Here is a 20,993-nt window from a genome sequence, read left to right on the forward strand (position 1 = left end):
TTTTATTTTATTTTCGTTTTAGGGAACAGCGAACAGTTACATTTACTGCAACATTCTTTTAGGAAAGAAATTGAATCTGAACTGAGAAAAAAACCCCGACGTGCTAGAGCAACTCTTGTGCTCCGTGGCAGATCTACAAGAAATACCTATGTTACTCCTTGGGGTTAAAAACATAGCCAAGATATATATATTCTTTAAATCATCCAAATACCTACATACAGGCATATTGAGCAGAATGTTTTTCTCCAAAAATATAGATAGCTAAATATTCCCTCATCGACTAGGCTTTAACCTTTCGCTTTCACGCGTTCCCGATTAAATAGACGATTGGGATCAATCAACGAGAGATGCGTCCGATATTTTAGCGTTTGTTGCCCGTGGTACTACCAATAGTACTACCAGTAGTACCACGGGCAATTTTTTCTTCCCGTAGTACTATACCAAGCGGTCTGGTAGTACCACAGGCAAGAAAAAACTACCCGTGGTACTACTGTCAATATTTTAGTTTTTTTTCAACCCTTTTGTTGTCACAGTTGATATTGTCATCCTAGAAAGAGAATTGAAATATATTTATTTTTTAATGTGGATGTATTTTGGTACTATTTCCTAAATAGATCTGGTAGTTGTGAAATTTTTCATTGCTCAAAATCGACAAGAGTCAAAAACACTTAGTTTTTTTTTTCACAAATCAGAATTGAATACCTTGATCTCGTGGGATTTACTTGATGTATTTTATGCTATCCTGGTACTTGGTCAGCATTTCCGTCTGGACATTGGAATACTCAGGTAAGTTATGCTGTCTTGGTACACGGGGAGAGCAGTTGCATCGAAATTCCGAGATTGGTAGGTTTACTAAAACTAAGTGTTTTTGACTCTTGTCGATTTTGAGCAATGAAAAATTTCACAACTACCAGACCTATTTACGAAACAGTACCAAAATATATCCACATTAAAAAAATATATATTTCAATGCTCTTTCTAGGATGTCAATATCAACTGTGACAACAAAAGGGTTGAAAAAAAACTAAAATATTGACAGTAGTACCACGGGTAGTTTTTTCTTGCCTGTGGTACTACCAGACCGCTTGGTTGTACTACGGGAAGAAAAATTTGCCCGTGATACTACTGGTAGTACTATTGGTAGTACCACGGGCAACAAACGTATTTTAGGATATTGGAAGCCGTATATCATTTCACGGTAAAAGGCTTTTAGGCTTGCCTATCAAAATAAGTAGGTACCTAGTGAAAAACTTTTCGTTGAAGCTTTAGGAAGTTTACGATAAAAGTCTTGCGTTCGGACAATGGTGCAGGTACCTATATTGATATAAAGTGGCTTATTCTAAATCTCAGTACTTACCTACTATCTATGTGTTAATATTTAAAGAAATCTGTAGAATATGATATTACACATTTATAGTGGTACATCTAGGATCCCCACTTCATGACTTCATTATTGTCTATACATGGTCTATCTATACTGATGAATCTGCAAAACATGGATTTAGCAGTTAACCCTAAGCGCTCTAACGCACTAGCGGTTAACCGCGGGGGCGGCTAACCGTGCGGCTAGCCGCTTTTCCAGTTTAATATGCAACCGCTTATGATTGTACGCACTAAACCGCCACAAAATTTCAACCGCGGCGGTTGAATGGAGGGCCGCGGCGGTTGTTGCCCGTGGTACTACTGGTAGTACTATTGGTAGTACCACGGGCAACAAACGGGCCGCGGCCCGCTTCGCGGCTAGCCGCCATCTTGTCTATACGCACTGGCGGTTAGACTGAGGCGAGCCGCCAAATTGGCCAAATTCGTTGCGTGTTCCTAGTAAAGGATGAAACCAGTATCTTTTTTATTTTTCTTTCGTTGTTTTCGGGAGTAAAAATAAATAACACAAGCTATCTGGACGGCGTCCATTTTGCTTATGGGCCACGTGCCTTCGTGGGGTCCAACCGCTAAACGCGGTTTCATAGCGGCTGACCGCTATGGCGGCTAACCGCGAAGAAAAACGCGAAGAAACCGCATTAAGCGGTTGGACCGCTCAAACAAACCGCCTGGTGGCCAACCGCTGATGCGTAAGGGCCCTAATGACCATGCTGCTAAACCATGCGCTTTGAAGTGACCAAGATTGGCTAGTTCTAACGAGGCTGGTTCTAATTTAAAGGTTTTTGAACTTTATTTAAGAATGTTTATAGCCGTGTCAAGATATTCCGAATGAATTTTCGTAGATTCTGTAGGTAGATATCTTAAAATCTTTTTCATTCCATTCCATATTCTATTTGTTATTGGCTGGAAATCAGTTTGACCATTATTTTCAATTTTGCTGGTTTTAACGAACAAATGAAAAATATTTTTTCATTAAAAGTATTACACCTATCTGTATCGGATTTTCTGGGATTAAAAGTGTTTTCCGTAAACAAATAGCATTAATTACAGTTCCCGAAATAAAACTCATAAATCTAAGCGATTTATATATTTTTAATTTATAATTTACGTCAGAGCGTCCATCGACGCCGGCCGTCGGAACAATGTCGTAATTTCATTTAAATCCTCTCCGGCTTCGGCCTACAAATCTTGGCGAAGCTTTCGAAATGATTGAATTTTTATGCGGCTGCCTGTCTGTTTTTATTTTGCTACAGCCGCTGTTTTTACATTATATTATGCTGGAAATAAGGTCGCTCTTTCATTATCCTGATTTTTGCTTGTTTTAAGATTGACTGCAGACTGTTATCGATAGAATTACTTAGGTAGGTATAATGCAGTAATGCCTATTTATTCAGTACCTAATCAGTAGGTATAGGGTATCTAGTGTGACGTGATTTTTCACCAAATGGTCAATCGTAAATTGTAAGATATACTTAGGTAGGCCTACCTATAGGTATTTTATACCTAAACAAATACATACGAACCACTTCATCCAGCCCAAAGATTAAATAATCCTGTCTAAGCCGGAGAGGCAATTGGCTTTGCAACCATAACCGTAATGACGATTAATTATTAATCGTCGTCGGTGGAATCCACTCGTAATCCAAGCTTCCTTCGACCGACGACGGACTAGACGGGATGAAAAACTATAGTAATTAATCCTACAGCTCGCAATTGTACATTTAAAAAGCTTTGTGAAGAGCTATCTGCTTTCTCGAAATTACATTTCTCATTAGGATTCTCCTCGGGGAATGCTAATTTGCAACATCGATAGAGCTTGTGATGAGGAGCCATTGTCTTTATGCAAAGATTACAGCCATATTTTATGAAAGTTTTACTTGGGTAGGTATTTAATAACTTACCTATATAGGACTTATATGTCATCACGATCTGGATAAAGTATTGAATACTGCCGTTTTCAATCGCAAATGCATCGAGAATACAAAACATCACACTTCGGCAGCAGTGCCGTTGTGGAGCATAGGTTGTCCTGGCTTGAGCATATTGCGGTCGTAGCTTACACCTGTCAGACGTCCTGATTTTTATTAAAGTGATAAATCGGTCAGGCATGTACAGGAATTAAATGTGTGGATTGTAGGGATCCCACTGCAACAGTTTATCAGTGTCGCACAGGACACGGCGGGAATGCGGTCGACTGCGGCGGTCATACAGAATGGTGCGTCGTTAGCGTTAATCCGATTCGGGCATTGGAGCATTCGAGTATCCAACGTTGTCGGCATCCCGCCGCCCTTCCCGCGCAGCTCAGCAATGCCAGCTTAGGAATTTGAATGCAAATTGAAAATGCCATTAGATCAGCAAACATTCAGTTTGCCGATCAAACGTTGCATTGTGTGCCAGTAACTGAGAAATAATTATCGTTACCATTGTGTCCGTATCGTGTGATTGCGAATTGAACTGCCTGGTTATCCTGTGGCTATCTTTGGGTATATCTAAATATATATCTATTACTATTCAAAAGCTAAGCACACGCAGTGACGAATTTATAACACTTCACAGAATTTTGACTTTGTTACTTTCTACAACTCTGTACTTACCTACGTACTGCACTTACCCATTATGCAGTTTAAAAAATTGTTATTTGTTTCAATATTTTATTGGACATACACATGGACATGGTTTAGTTTAGAAAATAAGTAACTGTGTGAAAACGTATGATTTCACCGTGCACGAGCGATAACTGGTTTATAGCCGAATAAATTTTGCGCTTATCGTTTATTTTCACATCGGAGTACCTGTAACAAAGTAAATAAAACGCCGAATTTCATATTTTTGGAAATGAAAAGTCTCTTTGACACTATTGTAATATTCGGGATGGTCACGTTCTGTGAGAGTTCCGTATCCTCACAAGAAGATATTTCTGCTTCTGCAGAAATTACTTTGACGACAGCCAAGGATCTTGGCGATGTTTCTCCGAAACCAACGAGTTTATACAGGAGGATAAATGTTGAGCGCATCGACGAGTTCTCAAGCACTCCGCTGGATCTGTTCCGTGTAAGAGAGCCTCAAAGAAGAAGTAAGTACTAAGAATTGAGTCCGGTACTTTCAAGATAAGGAAATAATAAGGAGAGTCACAATAACTCCAATCAATGCTATTAAAAAAAAACTTTTGTATTACAAAGATTGATAAATTCTGAAATCAACATTTGGTTAGCACAGTTGCAACAAAGCTTTTAAAAAAATATTACTGTGGGTAAGTAGGCACTTCTATAAGGTATTTAAGCTGCAGCAAAGCACCTGTAAATGTGTTCACAGTACCCCTTCAGTTTAAATGCTAAGCGAAACGGTAACCACCTTAGATTTGAATATGACAAGGTACCCCAGATTGTGGTCGCGTTAACAATGTCTAGATTATTCTATTGGCTATTGAACAACCTGATCGCTTTCATCGATTTGCAAGGTTTTTTACTTGTCATAAGGATGAGCGACTAGAAACCGCACACAATTAAGCATGGTTGACAAAAGGTGCTCTCCAATAACAATTATGGGTATTTTTTGTCAGTTTCATTATTTTGGCATTAGTTGGCATGTCTCTTTGGAAATACTTAATCTAAATAGTTATTGCAATGTTTAGGTCACATGGACTCTGTATGGAAATGGGACTTCTGGTGCCAATTACAGCCGAAAATCGGCAAATGTTCCGACACTACGCGACGGTAAGAATATGTCTCATCGTCTATGACTCAGAGGTTCCTCTTATTTATACCTACTTTGATTTCTTTAAATAACAAAATTATTTTGTCTGCTAGACAATATTGCCTCATATTCAAAGTGAATTATTTTATAGAGAGCAAACAGGAGGAATAAGGCAGAGGTGAGTGAGAACACATATATTTATTTTGGTTTTTACCACCTTACAAGATATAGTTTTATTTTATTAGATGCTATACCAATATACGTCGTACTAATATTTTAAAATAAACTAAATCTATATTTACATAAAAAAAGAAAACTTTAAAACTAATAAAGCGCGTCGAAAAATTGATCCTCATCGCTGTACTTTTTACGTACTAATTAGAAACCACTGCGTGAATTAAGGTGACATAAAGATAAACACGTCCAGTGTACTCTAAGGAATCCAGGAAGACCAAACTAGGTTCTAGTTATTTGATGATTTCTCATCCTATTCATAATGATTCGGTTTCAGCTACTATTATGACGCCCAACTGGACACATGCTTGCCATTCGCTTACTCCGGATGTGATGGCAATAAAAATAATTTCCCATCATTAATTGACTGTGAGCGCCACTGCAAGGGTATGAACGAATATTATATGTATCTATGTAGATTTGTCACTACTTTATAATTTTATAGCCCTTGTTCCATACTGAATGATTTCTATTAGGCATCAAAAGTAATCAAATATAGGTAATAAGTAGTAGGGGAATCGGGTTGCCCGAGTAACTGGGTTGAGGAGGTCAGATAGGCAGTCGCTCCTTGTAAAACACTGGTACCACTGGTCAAGCAAGGTAGACTGGAAGCCACCCCCAACATAGTTGGGAAAAGGCTCGGGATATGATAATCTAAAAGTAATCAAATAGGTTGGGTGAAACGGTAGATAAATCGCAATGGTGGAAGAGAAATCCAGTAGGTAGGTACTTAGGTCTGTCAAGTTTCAAGACATTGTAATTTTTGTACAGGTTCAAGCTACATGACGTTAAAGGATTCAACCAGAACAACTTATTGCGCCCTGCAACCTAATGCTGGATTATGCATGTCTTTAATATCGAGGTGAGTAGGTATCTGCCACTGCATATTATTTATGTAAATCTCATTTATTTTCACGAGTCTATTGATTAAGGCCGCAGGCATGGGCTGAATCCACTGTTTGACGTGAGAACGCGTTTAAACATAAGATAATGCTTTTCAATATTCTCAGAATTTCAATAGACTTAGTTCTTGAGGAAGAATTAGTGATGTAACTTAAAGAGCCTATGCGTGCAAAGATTGTACGGGGATCTAGTCAGTAGGTAATATATAAATTAAGCTAAAGCTAAGAGCTTTTATTACCTGTCTTTACCTACAGTAAGATAGCTAGCAGTTAATCAGAAACTTTTAACAATGTAGTAAGTCAAACCGTTTACTTACCAATTAATATTTCCAAGGTATTACTACGACGTGAACGTAAACGACTGCAAAGTTTTCGTGTACGGCGGTTGCGGAGGCAATCAGAACAGATTCACCACCTATACGGCTTGTAAGGACCAGTGTATACAATAAACAATATTTTCTTTTTATTATATCACCATTTCTATCCATCCTGATAAGAAACCTCTTTTTAGGACTAAGTAAATAAGACTCATGTTTCAAATAGAGAGTAAGTTATTTAATCAGTTTATAAAGACAAAACCTTAAGAAAACGCGTAGACAGCGTTTTGAAATTACAGATCTTGCCACAACACCAACTTTTATAACGTCAACAATAACCTTTTAATTACCTACTAAGTATAAACTCAGCGATATTCATCGCTAAACGCAACATAATACTTCCGAAAGCCAAGAGATTGATTGGAGGCTATCCCCATCGATCCTTTGAGATAGTTAATAGCAGTTATCATCGATCCGCCAGCGAAAGATTCAACCGTTGTAATTGTTACTGACGCAACCAGTCCTCGGAGATTTTTGATTAAGTCCCCAGCTACTGACGGATGGGGCTCGGCGATTGCTTCGTTATCGACAATCGATGGCTAGCCGGATTGTTGATGAAGACGATGCTATCATATCATAGGCTTTTGTTTTATTGACGGCTGAGGGAAATGCTTCCTATTGTTTGACAATGCCGTTCAATGAATCTAGAGGTTGCTCGTTTAGGTTCTCGTAGGTTTGAATTGAATGACTTACCTAAGTTGTAGGCTTAAAACTTCTTTAGTTAATAGTAAAAAAGTAAGGAGATAATGTTGTATAATTTTTAGGTTTCAACTTTATGCTGCAATAAATTCATTTATTCATGTGCCTATCTAATTTTTGACTTTTTGGCAAAACAAAATCTTGTCTCTAAATATTAGAGGTACAAATGTCAACTCCGGTCTCGTCATAATAAGGCAGCAGACACATTTTTCGAGAGTCGTTTTAAATAAAAAACAGTTAAAGCTTCGCCGCTGGCAATTACTAAAGTCTCGCCGGCCGTAATCCTCCTTCTGACGAAGAAAAACTCCCCTAATTAATAGTGCAGCTTCCGGATTAATTAGCAGAGATCTGCTGCCGCCTGCCACTCCTATTATTTGAATTTCGTTAGTTATTTTCTTAACTATTCTCTCGGAGTACGAATTAATAAAGTAGGGGTTGCATTAACTCGGAGGCTGTTAATTTGATTAGTCTGATAGGTGCTGGTTTACAAGAAAATCATTATAATTTGTACTTACCTAGATGAGTGCTAATGTTGAGTACATTAGTTCAGCATATAACAATGCAAGATAATAAATAAACAATTTACCTAAAACGAAATAAACGGTCTACCAGAGAAGGAAAAATGTAGGCAATTATAATTTTCTGAGTGGAATATTACAGACGGTCGTTTTAAGATTGCTTAATTGCATCGTTATTGTTCCTCAAATAGAATAAAATAAGGAAAACAGGAGGAACAAAGGTTTATAATTACGTTCGGTTGCGTCCTGGTGGCAGTTTGATTAAGTTGATTGATGTCTCCAGAGAGGTTCATTTACTAAAACAAAGCTGATTGTGATATAGGTGCCTATATACTTTTTCTCGTCCCTTTATTGAGAAAACAGTCCTGTTATTTACGACTATAATTTATTTACCTCTTCCATTTGTTTGATTAAGTGTAAGAACAGAAGCAAGGGATAAACAGTATAAACCTACAGTTTCTAAAGGGATCAATTATTTTTGGAAAAAACTCGTTCTCAGAAAACCTGAAAAGAATCCTTTGAAACTTGTCAATGCAAAATTCCAGGTACTGGTGTAGGTACAGTTTGTTTTTTCTGTAGCACGTCAACGAAGCAGTGTTGTTGTTGTTGACATCACAAATTCGTAGTTGCAGTGGAAACAATGCCTCGTGTACTAACTGGACTCTAATTTATCGCATGTCCTGACAGATTTACTGCCACAATGTAAAGCGAAAGGCAATTTTTTAAAACTCTGCCACCGGCTTTGCTAGTTACCACTTTCGAAGGGTACAAATGGTGTTCAGTCGCCGTGAATTTTATATGCTAAATACTTCAATGTCTGTTTTAAATGTGATATCAATTTGTTTGGGTGATGACCTGGTTAGGTTAGCTCATCAAGTAACAGCTCATTGTCACATTACCTATAGTATATTACATAGTCCTTATGTAACTATTAAGTAGGTAGTAGTTAATTCAGTTTGTAATTTATTCAAAATTCTTGAATTGATAGTGTCTGGTAAAAAAGATTATATAGACATGACCGTTAAGTCAGAACATCGAAACTGTATAATTTTAAGTCAATAGTCTCAATTTCAGAGTTTTTAGTGGCATCGTCAGCACTTTCCAACATTATTTGATTTTAAAGGGAGTCACACATTATATCACAAAATGTACTGAACTTTCGGGAGCCATAAATAGAGCAATTCATATGAAAATCTACCACAATTCTCTTGTTTTTGCATTAATTAAAACGCCTGAACAATGCTCTCTGGTGTAAAATTACTAATTGAACTGAGCATGTTAAGTGCATGCATACATATGCATCTTACCTACAAACTGTAGGAAACAGATCACAATAGAATCTGTATAAGCTGGGACACGGGAACAACATAGAAAACAACATTTCTTTCTCATACTTTTCATGGCGATCAAGATTTTTTGTATGTAAGTATACGTTGTGTCTTAATAATAAGAAACTTGCCTAAACAATTTATTTTTTATCTTTAAAAAGTATTTTGTTATTGTTGGGCTTATGCGTCAGTTTTATATTATTAACAAGTTTAATTACTGGCTTGATGTCCGTTGTTTGAACAGACAAATCTCTTGAAGCAGTGCTCATGAATAACTGAACACTATTCAAATATGTAAGGCATCCAATGTTCACTTAGGTTCCGACTTCCACCTTCATTTATCATCCTTCGCTATATTAGAATTCTAATACTGAGCTTTGAGCTCCGTTCCGTCTTGAGTTTCTAAAACTAGTATTTTATATCAGAAAAGTGGACTTAACGTTTTAATAATTTCTGTCTGAGGTACATACTTAGGTACATACTTATGCAAAAAATATTTCATTTTGAACATTATGTCGAAAACATCTCTCTTTTGACCGCATAGCCCAACGTTAAGCGGTTTCTACCACAACAGATGATGACTGATCCGTTAACGGGTCGGAATAACCTTATTCACATCCCTCATTAACTCGTATTTTCTCACATAAAAAAAAATTAAACTGAAATGGTCTATTTACTGATTGATTATACATTATTGAGAGGACTGCAGTTTTTATTACCTTTTATGTACTTACCACTTATTGTATTTAAAATTATGAGGTTCTCATGATATTATAATTTTTAAAGAAAAACTTAATACCATATCCTGATGATTCAGCAATTTTACACTTAAGACAGTCTATATTCCACAACAAAACACCGCTGATTGTTCAGTTGGCTGCATAAGTAAATAAGCAAAGCAGTGTCTTTCGGTTATCTCGTCAGTGTCTAGAGCCGTGGGGGTTGCTTAACATGCAACATGCACCGGTTTCATTTGTACCACCCGAACAATGTTACGTGGCCCCAGACGTGTTTCACAAATAACACCGTACTTCGCCTAATTAATCATTAAAGAATGGAAGCTAGAAGGCTACAAGGGGACTACTTTTTTATTTCGCTGTAGATTAGGTTTTTGTTCTGACATTTCGGGGTCTAATTAGAAATGAGATAATGAATGCTCGCCGCTCATTGTTCTTCTTAGACGTGGTGTAATAATGTTAAGTGTTGTTAATACCAGTTTCATTCTGTTGCTGTCTAGACTATTTGTTTTCTAGGCTTTAAAAAATGTTCTGCAAGTTTTTATTACTTGGCTTCCATTTAGCCGTTTAATTTACTAGACTTTGTGTACCTAACGTTAGGTACCAGATATCTAAACTTGAAATTTGTTCTAAAAGTTAACGCTATTATAGAGGACTGTTTATCGTCACGCAAAACTTGCATCGGTCGCAAATGGGTTTGTTTTGGTTTATTCATAAAGAATATCTGTTCTGTCAACAGATGAGAAATGTGCTTATCGCGTGGATACAAGGAGAACTCAGAAATAAACCTAAACAATATCGCAACAAATTTTATTAACAGTGGTACATAAATAATTACAATAAAATATACACAAAGAAAATATATTCAGATTATATAAAGCTTAATTACCTACCTGACAAATTTACTATAATTATCGGTAAACACTCTGTAATAATTTCAAAAACTGTAAAATGTATTAAAAAATTTGGACAGTGTTGAGTGGTCCGTGCCGGGCATTATCTTCCTTTATATTTAGAGCCGGCTAGGGCCTGCAAAGTGAAGAACTGTTTTAGTGCGCTGAATATCTTCGCATAGTACTTGGCGGAGGTGACTGACGTGTCAGATTTAAATTTCCTGCATCTTATTTTTCTGCCGCCTGAAACGGGCAATTTTAGGCTTGCATAAAAAAACGATAAAAAAACGGAAAGTCACGTAAGGCGGGGTGTGGATTGATATTTACATGTTCTTACCATCTCGTATCGCATCTCTTCGCTGATGCGCTCGCACAGGTCGGTCGGGATGTCTCCCTCTGTACAGTCTTGTAACACGTATTTCAGTTGTGATGTCCTGTGAATACAAACAATATTATAAGGGAGCTTCAAAGTTTTTACTACGTAGCAGTGTTTCTTGTGACAAGTCTTTATTGCAAGTGGATTTGCAATAAAGAGGATACATTTTTTTTACGTTTCTTAGTACCGTAAAAGCTCGGAAACTACAAAACCTTTGAAATTTCTTTCACGGTTGGAAATTTAGACTGTCCCCGAGAAACATAGGCTTTTTGTCCAATTAAACGAGACACGGGAAACCGCAGGAAAACAGCTTATTCTAAATGAAGAAGCGTCTTTGACTTTTCCGTGTTTAGGAAGGCAGATCCATCCATCCAGAAGGGAGTCCAGAAGCTATAAAGTCTGACAACCAGTCTTGCCAAGGGGTATCGGGTTTCCGGGGAACTGGGTTGAGGAGGCCAGACAGGCAGTCGCTCCATGTGTGACCATGTACATATTCAGCTGCATCCGTCGCGTGAGTCTGGAAGCCGACCGCCATAGTTGGGATAAGGCTAGGGAGATGACAATGTTACGTAATAAATACGATTTTACAAGCTACTCACTGTATGTATATGAGCATGTATGCACTGGTGGCGCGCCGCGCGAGGTACGGCGCGTCCTCCTTGCCGCCGTAGTTGTACTCGATGGCCTCCTGCTTGCTGCACCGCGACACCACGTCGTCGTCGAACTTGCACCACTGGTCGATACAATATTAATATACATATACGGTATTAAGTTTTGTAAATGTTAAAATTTTGTTAGAGTTAGAAATAAGTATACAAATGTAGAAATAACTACCTACGCTATTGTATTGGGTGGCACCTGTAAAAATAGTGTATGTTTGGTGGAAATAAATAAATATATAATTTAATTTTAATGTTCTTTATTTAAACACCTTGTTTATATAGTTATATGCCATCAACATCGCCATTGTCTTAACATTGATGTTGCTCCGACAGATATCTTTAATTTGCGACTGCTGAAGTATTCAACGCCTTGAGAGAATCAAACAAAAAGTACGACTACGCTTTAGGATCATTGATACTTAAAGGCATGGTTTATGTAACGACGATTATATTTTCTGATTACGTAAAAAAGAACTGGCGTGTAAATTTTATAACATGCAACAAATGAACTTATTTCCGTGAGTAGTGCTCTCTGTATATTTGTGTGACAAATCTGCGGAGATGGCTACACTCAACTGCAATGCTTACATCTCACTCGGCGCGGCAATGTGCACACAAAGTGTAGGCACTGATGTTAACACGATGCATCGTTAGCAAGGGTTCATATCTACATGCCGGATAATTATCATCTAACTGTTTTGCTAAATCGTTTTCTAAATACGCTTAATGACGTTATTCGTTCTATATGAACAGATAAAATATTTTCAAAGGGAACATTCAGTAGTATCTCTTCCAACCAAGGGGTCTAATTTTATTCGACAAAAGGAAATCTAAGAAACGAGAAGTTTCGATAGTGACCTTACTCTAGGGCCTGTATAAAACTCAATGCCATTTTCATATCAAACAATTTCACAAGGCCGAAAATAACTTTTTCATCCTTCTCTGTAAGATCCTTCCCTGTGCCCAGCAGAATGCTGATAATGATAGTGAAATATCGCCACCAATTGCAGTTGTGGTAGGAAATCTTCAAAGTTATAGTTAATATTCAAATCCAAGGGAGGTTATAGTTTGCTAATCTACCAAACAAAGACTGGACGCTCACCTTCCCGTCGCCCCTAGGGTTGATGAAGACCACATAGTGACCTCCGTGGTTGTCTCCCGAGTGTACCAGCACCGCGTGTAACGTGTAGTGGGCTGGTATCGTCGGGATCTCCTGCAGGTACGGGTCTAGGTTCACCTCCTCGTAGAACTCGAACCTAGGAGGATAAATAATAGAGGCATATTCAAGGCAATCAACCTGTTTCAGTGCCTAACGGCCGTTTACAAATGTTCTATTATCTGTCTGTTGACTTGCTTAATAGAGTCAAAATTTTGACATGGGGCTACCAATCTATCACAAAAGTAATCAAATTCCTATCTCTAGTAACTAAGCAAAAAATCTAGTCTATTCAAAGTAAAACATAAAAGAAAACAATATTGGGAACGGTCGTTAGCCATCTATATGAAAGATCAACAATAGTGTATTAACTATTGATTGAATTCGTCTGGTTGAAAGAGCCAAGCCAAGCCTACAGGACACATTTTCTAAAAAGGGGACCAAACAGGACTGTTATTTTATCTGTTAATTAAAAAAAACTCCATTATATCATAAAGGGAAATTGTGATAAAGTAAAATTTTAATATATTTGGGTCAACCTTTTTAATTTGAGTCTAAAACACAACACCTGTGATGACAATATGAGAGGATAATATGGTTTGCGGACGAATATTTGCATAACAGGCTTGTTTACAAAGCGGAGGTATTAAACTAAAATGTTAACAGCAAAATGTAAGCGCTTATTTCAGCATAGTTGTATGGTAATCAAAGTGAAGTGAAAGTATTGTCATCAATTTCTTCAAAAATTATCCTTTATTTATATTTAGTTTTATGTACATGTAGTTTAATATAGACCTGCATTTACACTTTGCAATTACAATCCTGATCATTTGAACCTCATACTGTTTGCCCAAAGTTACATACGGACGTAGGTGAGTATCGATACACTTAGGTACACCTAGTTCTAAACGATGATAAGAGGACACTACTAAGTTTAGTAGCATATGGCCGGTTACATGTAACTGTAGACGGTGAAACCTAGGTATAGCCGCACTTCGAGCTTTATTCGTAACAGATTTAAAAGATACAAAATTTCTACAATTTGGGGGCTCTGTAATTCTTAGAACATACCTGTCATTAAACTTGACGGAGGCATCGCTCTGTGGGTCGTACTGGAACCTCATGAGGTGCAGATGCAGCACCGGCGGGAAGACATCGAACCTCACTCCCTTCTCCGCCTCTTGGAGACCATGTTCCCCCGCGTCGTACTTGTTCTCGCCGTCCAGAAGCTCCGTACTGATGTAGTCTTTGAACGACTCGTAGACTGGGGGCACAGGAAAATTATGGTAGGAAACGATTTGATTAAAACATTTTATTTGCAATAGAGCTTTTGTGTTATATTGAGGTGGTATTATCATTTCCTATTACTGTTTCGATAAATTATCTGAGTAGCTACAGTGAGGATTTTAAATGAGGTAGCAAAGTTGCAAATTGGTAAATTTTGACATGACCGCATTTTCTAACCCACTCTGCACTTTAGTCATTATGCCCCGTAACTTCAAACTCGCTCCAGAGTGCACTTTCCTCGACCTCATATGCTCGTATATACGCAAATGTTTCTTCACAACAACTAATTTAGATGCAGGCGCCCGCTTTATAGTACTGATATGAAAGATTTATTAGCACCTGTTACAGGCAAATGCTCCCGTTACTCGGCCTATAAATAATTTATAAGCTGTGACGTCACAGCATAGCACCTCTTCACTAAATGGTTATACGGAATGGAGGAGTAGGACCGGTAACAGAAATTTATCAAAGCCCCTTAATAAATTGCATTTTCAAGTTGCAAATTGGAACCAATTTATTGGTAACGAAATAGCTTTGGAAAGTAACGGGACATTGATTGTGCCCTATTTTCTCCTCGGTTACAGAATTCCGAACTGAGCTACAAATACAAATTAAAGAAAGTGGGTGGGTTATCTCGAGCTACTGAATTGAATTCATGTTTATGGCTTAATGTACGTGTTTTAAAGTGGTTCATTTATCCGTCGATTTTTATTTACTTCTATAAGAAAGGAACAAACTCACTATTATTCTTCCCCTTGACGCTGAGTTGTATATCGTAGAAGGTTTCAACGCGCGTGCTCGTACAGTTAACGTTCTTGCACTTTATGAATGACGTCATTTTACCCTCGAACAGCTTTGGCACGGTTCCCTCCACTACTGTCCCTTTCATTTTGTTTTCTAACTTATCTAGTAGTACCTGAGAAAATTCTAAAAGATTATTTCAAGACCCATATTACATTGAGTGACATATAAAATACTAAATGTTCAAATCTATATGGTATAAAGTTAATTCCCATTGCTGCCATTACCCACTGATCGCTGAAGCGGCATAAACAAATGTATTGAATATTGCAAATATGCTCATGCTCATACATGACGCCGTTATTATCTGAGCCGAACCAAAAATATTACACAAAAAATATTCTGCAAAAATATTTATAAGAGCAGAGTTTCCACCGAGCAAAAGCTTCAAGCCTTTTATATGTAAAAATCTGGCGTGGTAGTTATAATTGTAAGCTTGCTCAAAAAAAAGGTAAAATCTTTTTGTTTAAAAAAAATCAAACTTAAACCTTGTTACGCGTTAGTTTAGTCAAAGTAATTTTCGGCTCATACATAAATAATGTGCAGGTTTACGTAAATCACGAAAATAAGGGCATGTGCAAAAGTAACGAATTTAAAGTAATAAATTTATATGACCATACCCGCAAGAATTCCTGGACATCATGCTGCATAAACGAGTCCAAAGTCTCCCATCCGAAACTCTTCGTCAGTTTCTTAGTCGCGACCGGCTTGTCTGAGAACTGAAGATCATAGAATACGCGTTGTAAGGCAAACGCAACCGATCTGGAGCTGTCATCGCCGACTGTCGGAATCTTGTAGACAGCCTTACGAAGCACGTTGGTGAAAAACAACGTTTGGAGTAGGGAGTTCATGTAGCATGTTGCTCCTTGATTCTTGAGCCCTGTGAAAGAAGGCTTATATCAAATGTATTCTACTTCTACTACATTTAGAATTGGTCTGTATGACAGCAGATTATTCTAGAATAGATACTTTTTAATTCAGGTATAGGTTTGTAATGATAATCATACTTAACATACTACTCTTTGGTACCTCCACCAAAGAGTAGTATGTTAAGTATGGCACATGGATGGAGAGGTAGAAGAAGACCAATGAAAGGATGGATGGATTGATTGAAAGATGTCATGAATAAGGAGGGACTGAATGTGGGTAGAATGAGTGACAAAGGAGTGAAAGCTAGAAAATCCAAATAGAGTTGGGAACAGGGCAGCAAAAAAAGAAGATGTTTTAATTTTAGTTACTCAAAACTGTCACACAAAAAGCAACACGTAACTTTTTGCATACTTTAACCGCCCATTCCACGGCTGCACCCTTTCCCGCGTCATGCGACACCCATTCGATAAAATAACTAGTTCTATTCACTAGTCCATTATTTCCGCTCTGATAACTTTCCTTTAAACCCTTTGACTGGCGCGAAATGCACTTATGCATAACGGATTGCCACCCACGCGGCTATAGGAAAATGATATTATTTTCAAATGAAATTGCGTTTGGCATAAGTAATTTAGAAGAGAAAATTTAGTGCAGTGTTAGTTTGTGTATTTTTGTTTCTTACTATTTTTATCCGACTGTTTGTTTTTAATAATTTTGAGAAGCATCAAACTCCACTATATTGTGGCAGCATTATGATGTCAAATATTGGTGAATCTGTAAGTATGCTACAAAAGTCTTAAAAAAGAAGTTATTGTGTTTAAGCTATTGGCTTATTTTACCAACGAATCCGGTGTGTTTCTTGGAGTCCCACGAGACACCATGTGGTGCTTCAGCCATGACATGAGCCTCAATAGTTATAGAATCGTCCTTTACGAAGCCATTTTCACTTTCCATGAGGTCATCCCACGATATGAAGTGTGCGAAACCCCAATCGTCTTCTTTACTGCAAATATTACGAAAACATGAACATAGATCTAGCCTAAATGCCAAACGACAATTTGAAACTTTTAAAATCGTGCCTTCTAAAACATGGAGGACCTCGTCATGACAAGATGGCTCACCCAACCACAGAAGTACCAAGCCAAACGTTGCTTAACCTTGTAATAGATCGATTCGTGCGGCTGTCACTGCAATCTATATTTTGAAGTCACTTTAAGTATATTGCGCCATTCGACGTACATATATTGCTCTTAATGTGTCTATCATAGAAGATTTAGCAACAAAGCGAACTTCATGAATCGTGACGGCATGAAAATAATTAACAAGCTATTAAATACCAGTGATACATATGATGAAGCTTCCGACAAAGCGCTTGACCACCATCAGGTTTGTGGGACAGCAGCTTCAGTTCTCCAAGTCCATAACAAGACCAGCCTGGAGAATCGCAGTCACCGTTGCATTGCAGGAACACGCCCAACGCCTTCTGTTGCTGACGTTCTGGCGTCGTCGTATGTCTCAGTAGAATCAGAATCTTCCAAGGCAGGCACCGTACGAAGCATGGCGGCGAAAGTACTTGGTCTTTCAATTGGCTTATGTTTTGTACCGTAAAACGGAATGTCGCTTCTGATCTAGCAATGTCGTCATCTTCATCCTAAGAAATATGTATTTTTAGATAGGCTTGAATCAATTTTGTGTTAATATTATCTTGCCGCACTGTATTAATACAATTTGCAGCAAAACAGAGCTTAAAACAAACATTAACATATTTGCCTACCTCATGTGTGGATACACGAAGGTAGGCTGGCACAAACTAAACGGAGGTATCAATAAATATAGTAGGTAAGTTTAAGCAGGCCTACCTATATTGTGAAAACAGTAATAAAATACAGACCGTTAGTAAGGTACTGAAATTTAATGACAAGTCTGATGTCTTCCTTTGTTAGACACAAACAATATAAATCTTACATAGTTAGGTCTGTACGTCTATAAAAGCGAACATAGCGATGTAGTCTATGATAGATTGTCTAACCGTGTTTGCCGCTGGTGTTACAGCTGTTGCGTTATCCGCGCTGCCAGTTTCAATCATTGTTCAGCAGCAAATGTAGTGCTACAAAAAACAAAAACTTTCAACTTTTCAACACCCAAGCCGCTCTTTCTTTAAATCCATGCACTAAAGACTTACTTTTCTTCGTTGCAATGTAAAAACAGAAAATCAATTACCTTATTTTAAAATATTATACATAATGGTTGTTATCAAAATATAAAAAACTAATTTTGTAATTTTTTTAGGCCGATGACATACGTCACCTTATGATTTTTAAAATGTCATTTTGACTATTCGAAATTTAAAAAAATGTTAGAAGTGAAAAATCTGTACCTAAATGTTGAACCAAAGAGGTTGATATTTTTTTTTTGTATTTCATAGAAGTTGCTAACTGTTATTTGTTGAAATATTTGTGAGTTCTTTAGTGCTTACCTACTAGGTATAGTCATTTATTACTGCTCTCGTTTAAGATTTAATCATAATGATATGTAATTGAACTTCAAAGCTATTTCTTTTAATGACCTCGATGGCGCAATGGTCATCATGCCGGACCGCCGAACCTGAGGTCCCGGGTTCGATTCCCGGTTCGGTCGACATTTGTGTGATGAGCATGCTTGTTGGCCGTGGTCTGGGTGTTATGATATGTATTTATAAATATGTATATATGTAGCTATATGTAGTTTATCAGTTGTGTTAGCACCCATAACACAAGTTAATAAATAACTTACCATGGGGCTAACCGACCGTGTGTGAAAAAGGTGTCCCGACAAAAAAAAAAAAAAAAAAAAAAAACATTCGATGTTCAGACCAAAATAACAGAACTCAACGATACCTACTGGATACCGGAAATTAATTAAATCGCAGAGTCATCTTGCGACGACATTATTCTCCGTCGGTTCAGAAATTGACGGTTAGATGCTGGACTCATTAATTAAATTGGTGAATAGATTTTTAAGAGGCGATCGTCTAACGTTACTTGAAGGAGTATCGATATCAGGGCGACTACCGATTTTCGAGAGATATAATTCCACTCGTGAAAGTATTATTTGTGGAAAAGCAGGACATTATTATTATTTCATAAATACTTAAGTTAATCGGATTGTCTTGATGCCGATCAATACTACTTAGTTACAACTTGTACTACTTAGTTACAATAGGTACGCGCAAATTGGTACATAATGAAATTGAAAACAGGCCATGAGAAAGTAACTGTCTAACAAAATACTTATTTATGCGACTTATGAGAGACGAACTCAATTATAATAAAAAAGTATGAGCTAAGTATCTAGTTACATTTGTAACTGATAAAGAATACCAGGAGGAAATGCGGCGCAGACTAATTAGTGCCTTTGTTACGCCAGCCTCCTTCTCACTGCCTATGATGACTATTGTACTTGCCCCACTAACACGCTACATACAAATACTATTTAAACATGTAAAATCTCAGTTTGTTTAGGACATACCTACACATGTTTCAGCATAATCCAATTTTATTAGCCATTATTTTACTACGCACCACATTAGCTGCTAAAAGTTTGGGTTATTTACGATTACAGTAAATGGATCCACTAGGAAAGTTTTTAACGACATCATAAAAAGTCTATAAAAACTTATTATAATTGAGTTATTTACTACTTTTACATTAGGAGAGAAAAATATAAGCAGTACGAAATTGTATTTCGAATTTATTTATAGCTTTTTCAAAAATAAGGTTTTCATTGGCAGAATATCAATTCCTTGTCTATGTTTGAAGAAGTGACATGTAAATGCCGCCATTTACGCGCCATTTTTTGCACGTTATTTTATTTTTGGTATTAATTAATATTAAAAAGGTTAACGTTAACGTGAACGGGGAGAAAATGTAATAACAAATAAGTGCAGATTCTTTCGATAGGGATTAACGTGAAGCAGCGGGATCCAATCACCCATAGAGTTGCGGTGATTAACTCCATTAACGTTAATGGAAACAACCAATCCCTAGCGTTACGGCTCATTACAGAGTAATTCGAATTAGACTCATGATTATAATACTGATCGTAATCAAGCCTTAATATTTATCAAGGATGTACATAGCGGTGAGTTGTATTTGTAAGTTCTCTGTTAATGTTAGGAGCTATTTCTCATATTGGATTACGCAATTTGTGATGTGGCGATCGAGTAATTAACTTTATTAGTTATTTTTTATATAATAAATATTATCCAGTTAAAAAATACTTATTTATATTTTTTTTATTTCAAGCGCGTGTTAAACGTGTAAAACGGGACAGTTCCTTACAATTTAGGGCTATCGGCACCCATACCACTATAAAAAAAACCATCAGTCTGACTAATCTCTGTTATCGTTGTTTGATAAAAAAACAATCAAGCAGCTCGTGAGGGAATCGAACCCCCGACCACCTCAAGCTTATGCGGGCGCTCTTACCACTGAGCTAACGAGCCGACGAAGTAAGAGCCGAATTTGTGCTTAATTTTAAAAATAATGACGTATTAACTCGACAAAGTTAGTTTTTGTGAAAGTTAGTACAATTGAAGGTACCTTAAAAATATAATGTACTAATTCATTATCACTTGGTTTGGTTAACAAATACACTTATATAATAATCATATATACTTTAAATCGTTAATTAAGATGTTCATTAAGTTGTGAATTAAAAAAAATAATTGATATACTCCTGGAGAGTCATAGGCTATATTTTATCCCGGTACGGGCAGTAGTGCCCGCGGGACGCGAGTGATCCAATGTTAGATACTTCATTGATTGAGAAAACTAAAAAAAATTATAACCATACTTGTGGCGCAGCCGGGTGATAAAAAACGGAAATTGGTCACTGTGATATGTAGTATCAACGGTTTCTCACATAACTTTGTTATTACCAAGTATGTTATGAGCTTATTGGATTAATATACTAGGTATGTATGTACCTATAGATTGTGCCTTTACGTTGATATCCAATTAACTGTTATCAAGAGAGATGTGGCTACAGATCCTTGGGACCAGGGGATGCGGGGGGTGAGGGGTGGTTCGCTGCTATATAC

At 37.2% G+C, this 20,993-nt stretch overlaps 2 protein-coding genes across 2 annotated transcripts; one reads left to right on the forward strand and one right to left on the reverse strand.

The window, feature by feature from the left end:
* The first annotated feature begins 4,190 nt into the window (after positions 1–4,190).
* Positions 4,191–6,658, forward strand: LOC124633547 (actinia tenebrosa protease inhibitors-like). The gene is made up of 6 exons (XM_047168812.1): positions 4,191–4,453; positions 5,012–5,093; positions 5,225–5,251; positions 5,585–5,694; positions 6,079–6,169; positions 6,544–6,658. Exons 1-6 carry the CDS (start codon positions 4,216–4,218, stop codon positions 6,656–6,658), a joined length of 663 nt encoding a protein of 220 aa, XP_047024768.1. The 5' UTR covers positions 4,191–4,215.
* Positions 6,659–10,864: 4,206 nt separating this feature from the next.
* Positions 10,865–17,999, reverse strand: LOC124633397 (ubiquitin carboxyl-terminal hydrolase 7-like). The gene is made up of 10 exons (XM_047168595.1): positions 17,943–17,999; positions 17,251–17,564; positions 16,753–16,916; positions 15,664–15,923; positions 14,984–15,158; positions 14,027–14,219; positions 12,902–13,055; positions 11,737–11,870; positions 11,089–11,195; positions 10,865–11,004 (listed from the first exon to the last, which is right to left on the reverse strand). The coding sequence occupies exons 1-10, from the start codon at positions 17,997–17,999 to the stop codon at positions 10,865–10,867; spliced, it is 1,698 nt and encodes a 565-aa protein (XP_047024551.1).
* Between the last annotated feature and the right edge of the window lie 2,994 nt (positions 18,000–20,993).

This window comes from Helicoverpa zea, chromosome 9 (genome assembly GCF_022581195.2).
Source record: "Helicoverpa zea isolate HzStark_Cry1AcR chromosome 9, ilHelZeax1.1, whole genome shotgun sequence".
NCBI lineage: Eukaryota > Metazoa > Arthropoda > Insecta > Lepidoptera > Noctuidae > Helicoverpa > Helicoverpa zea.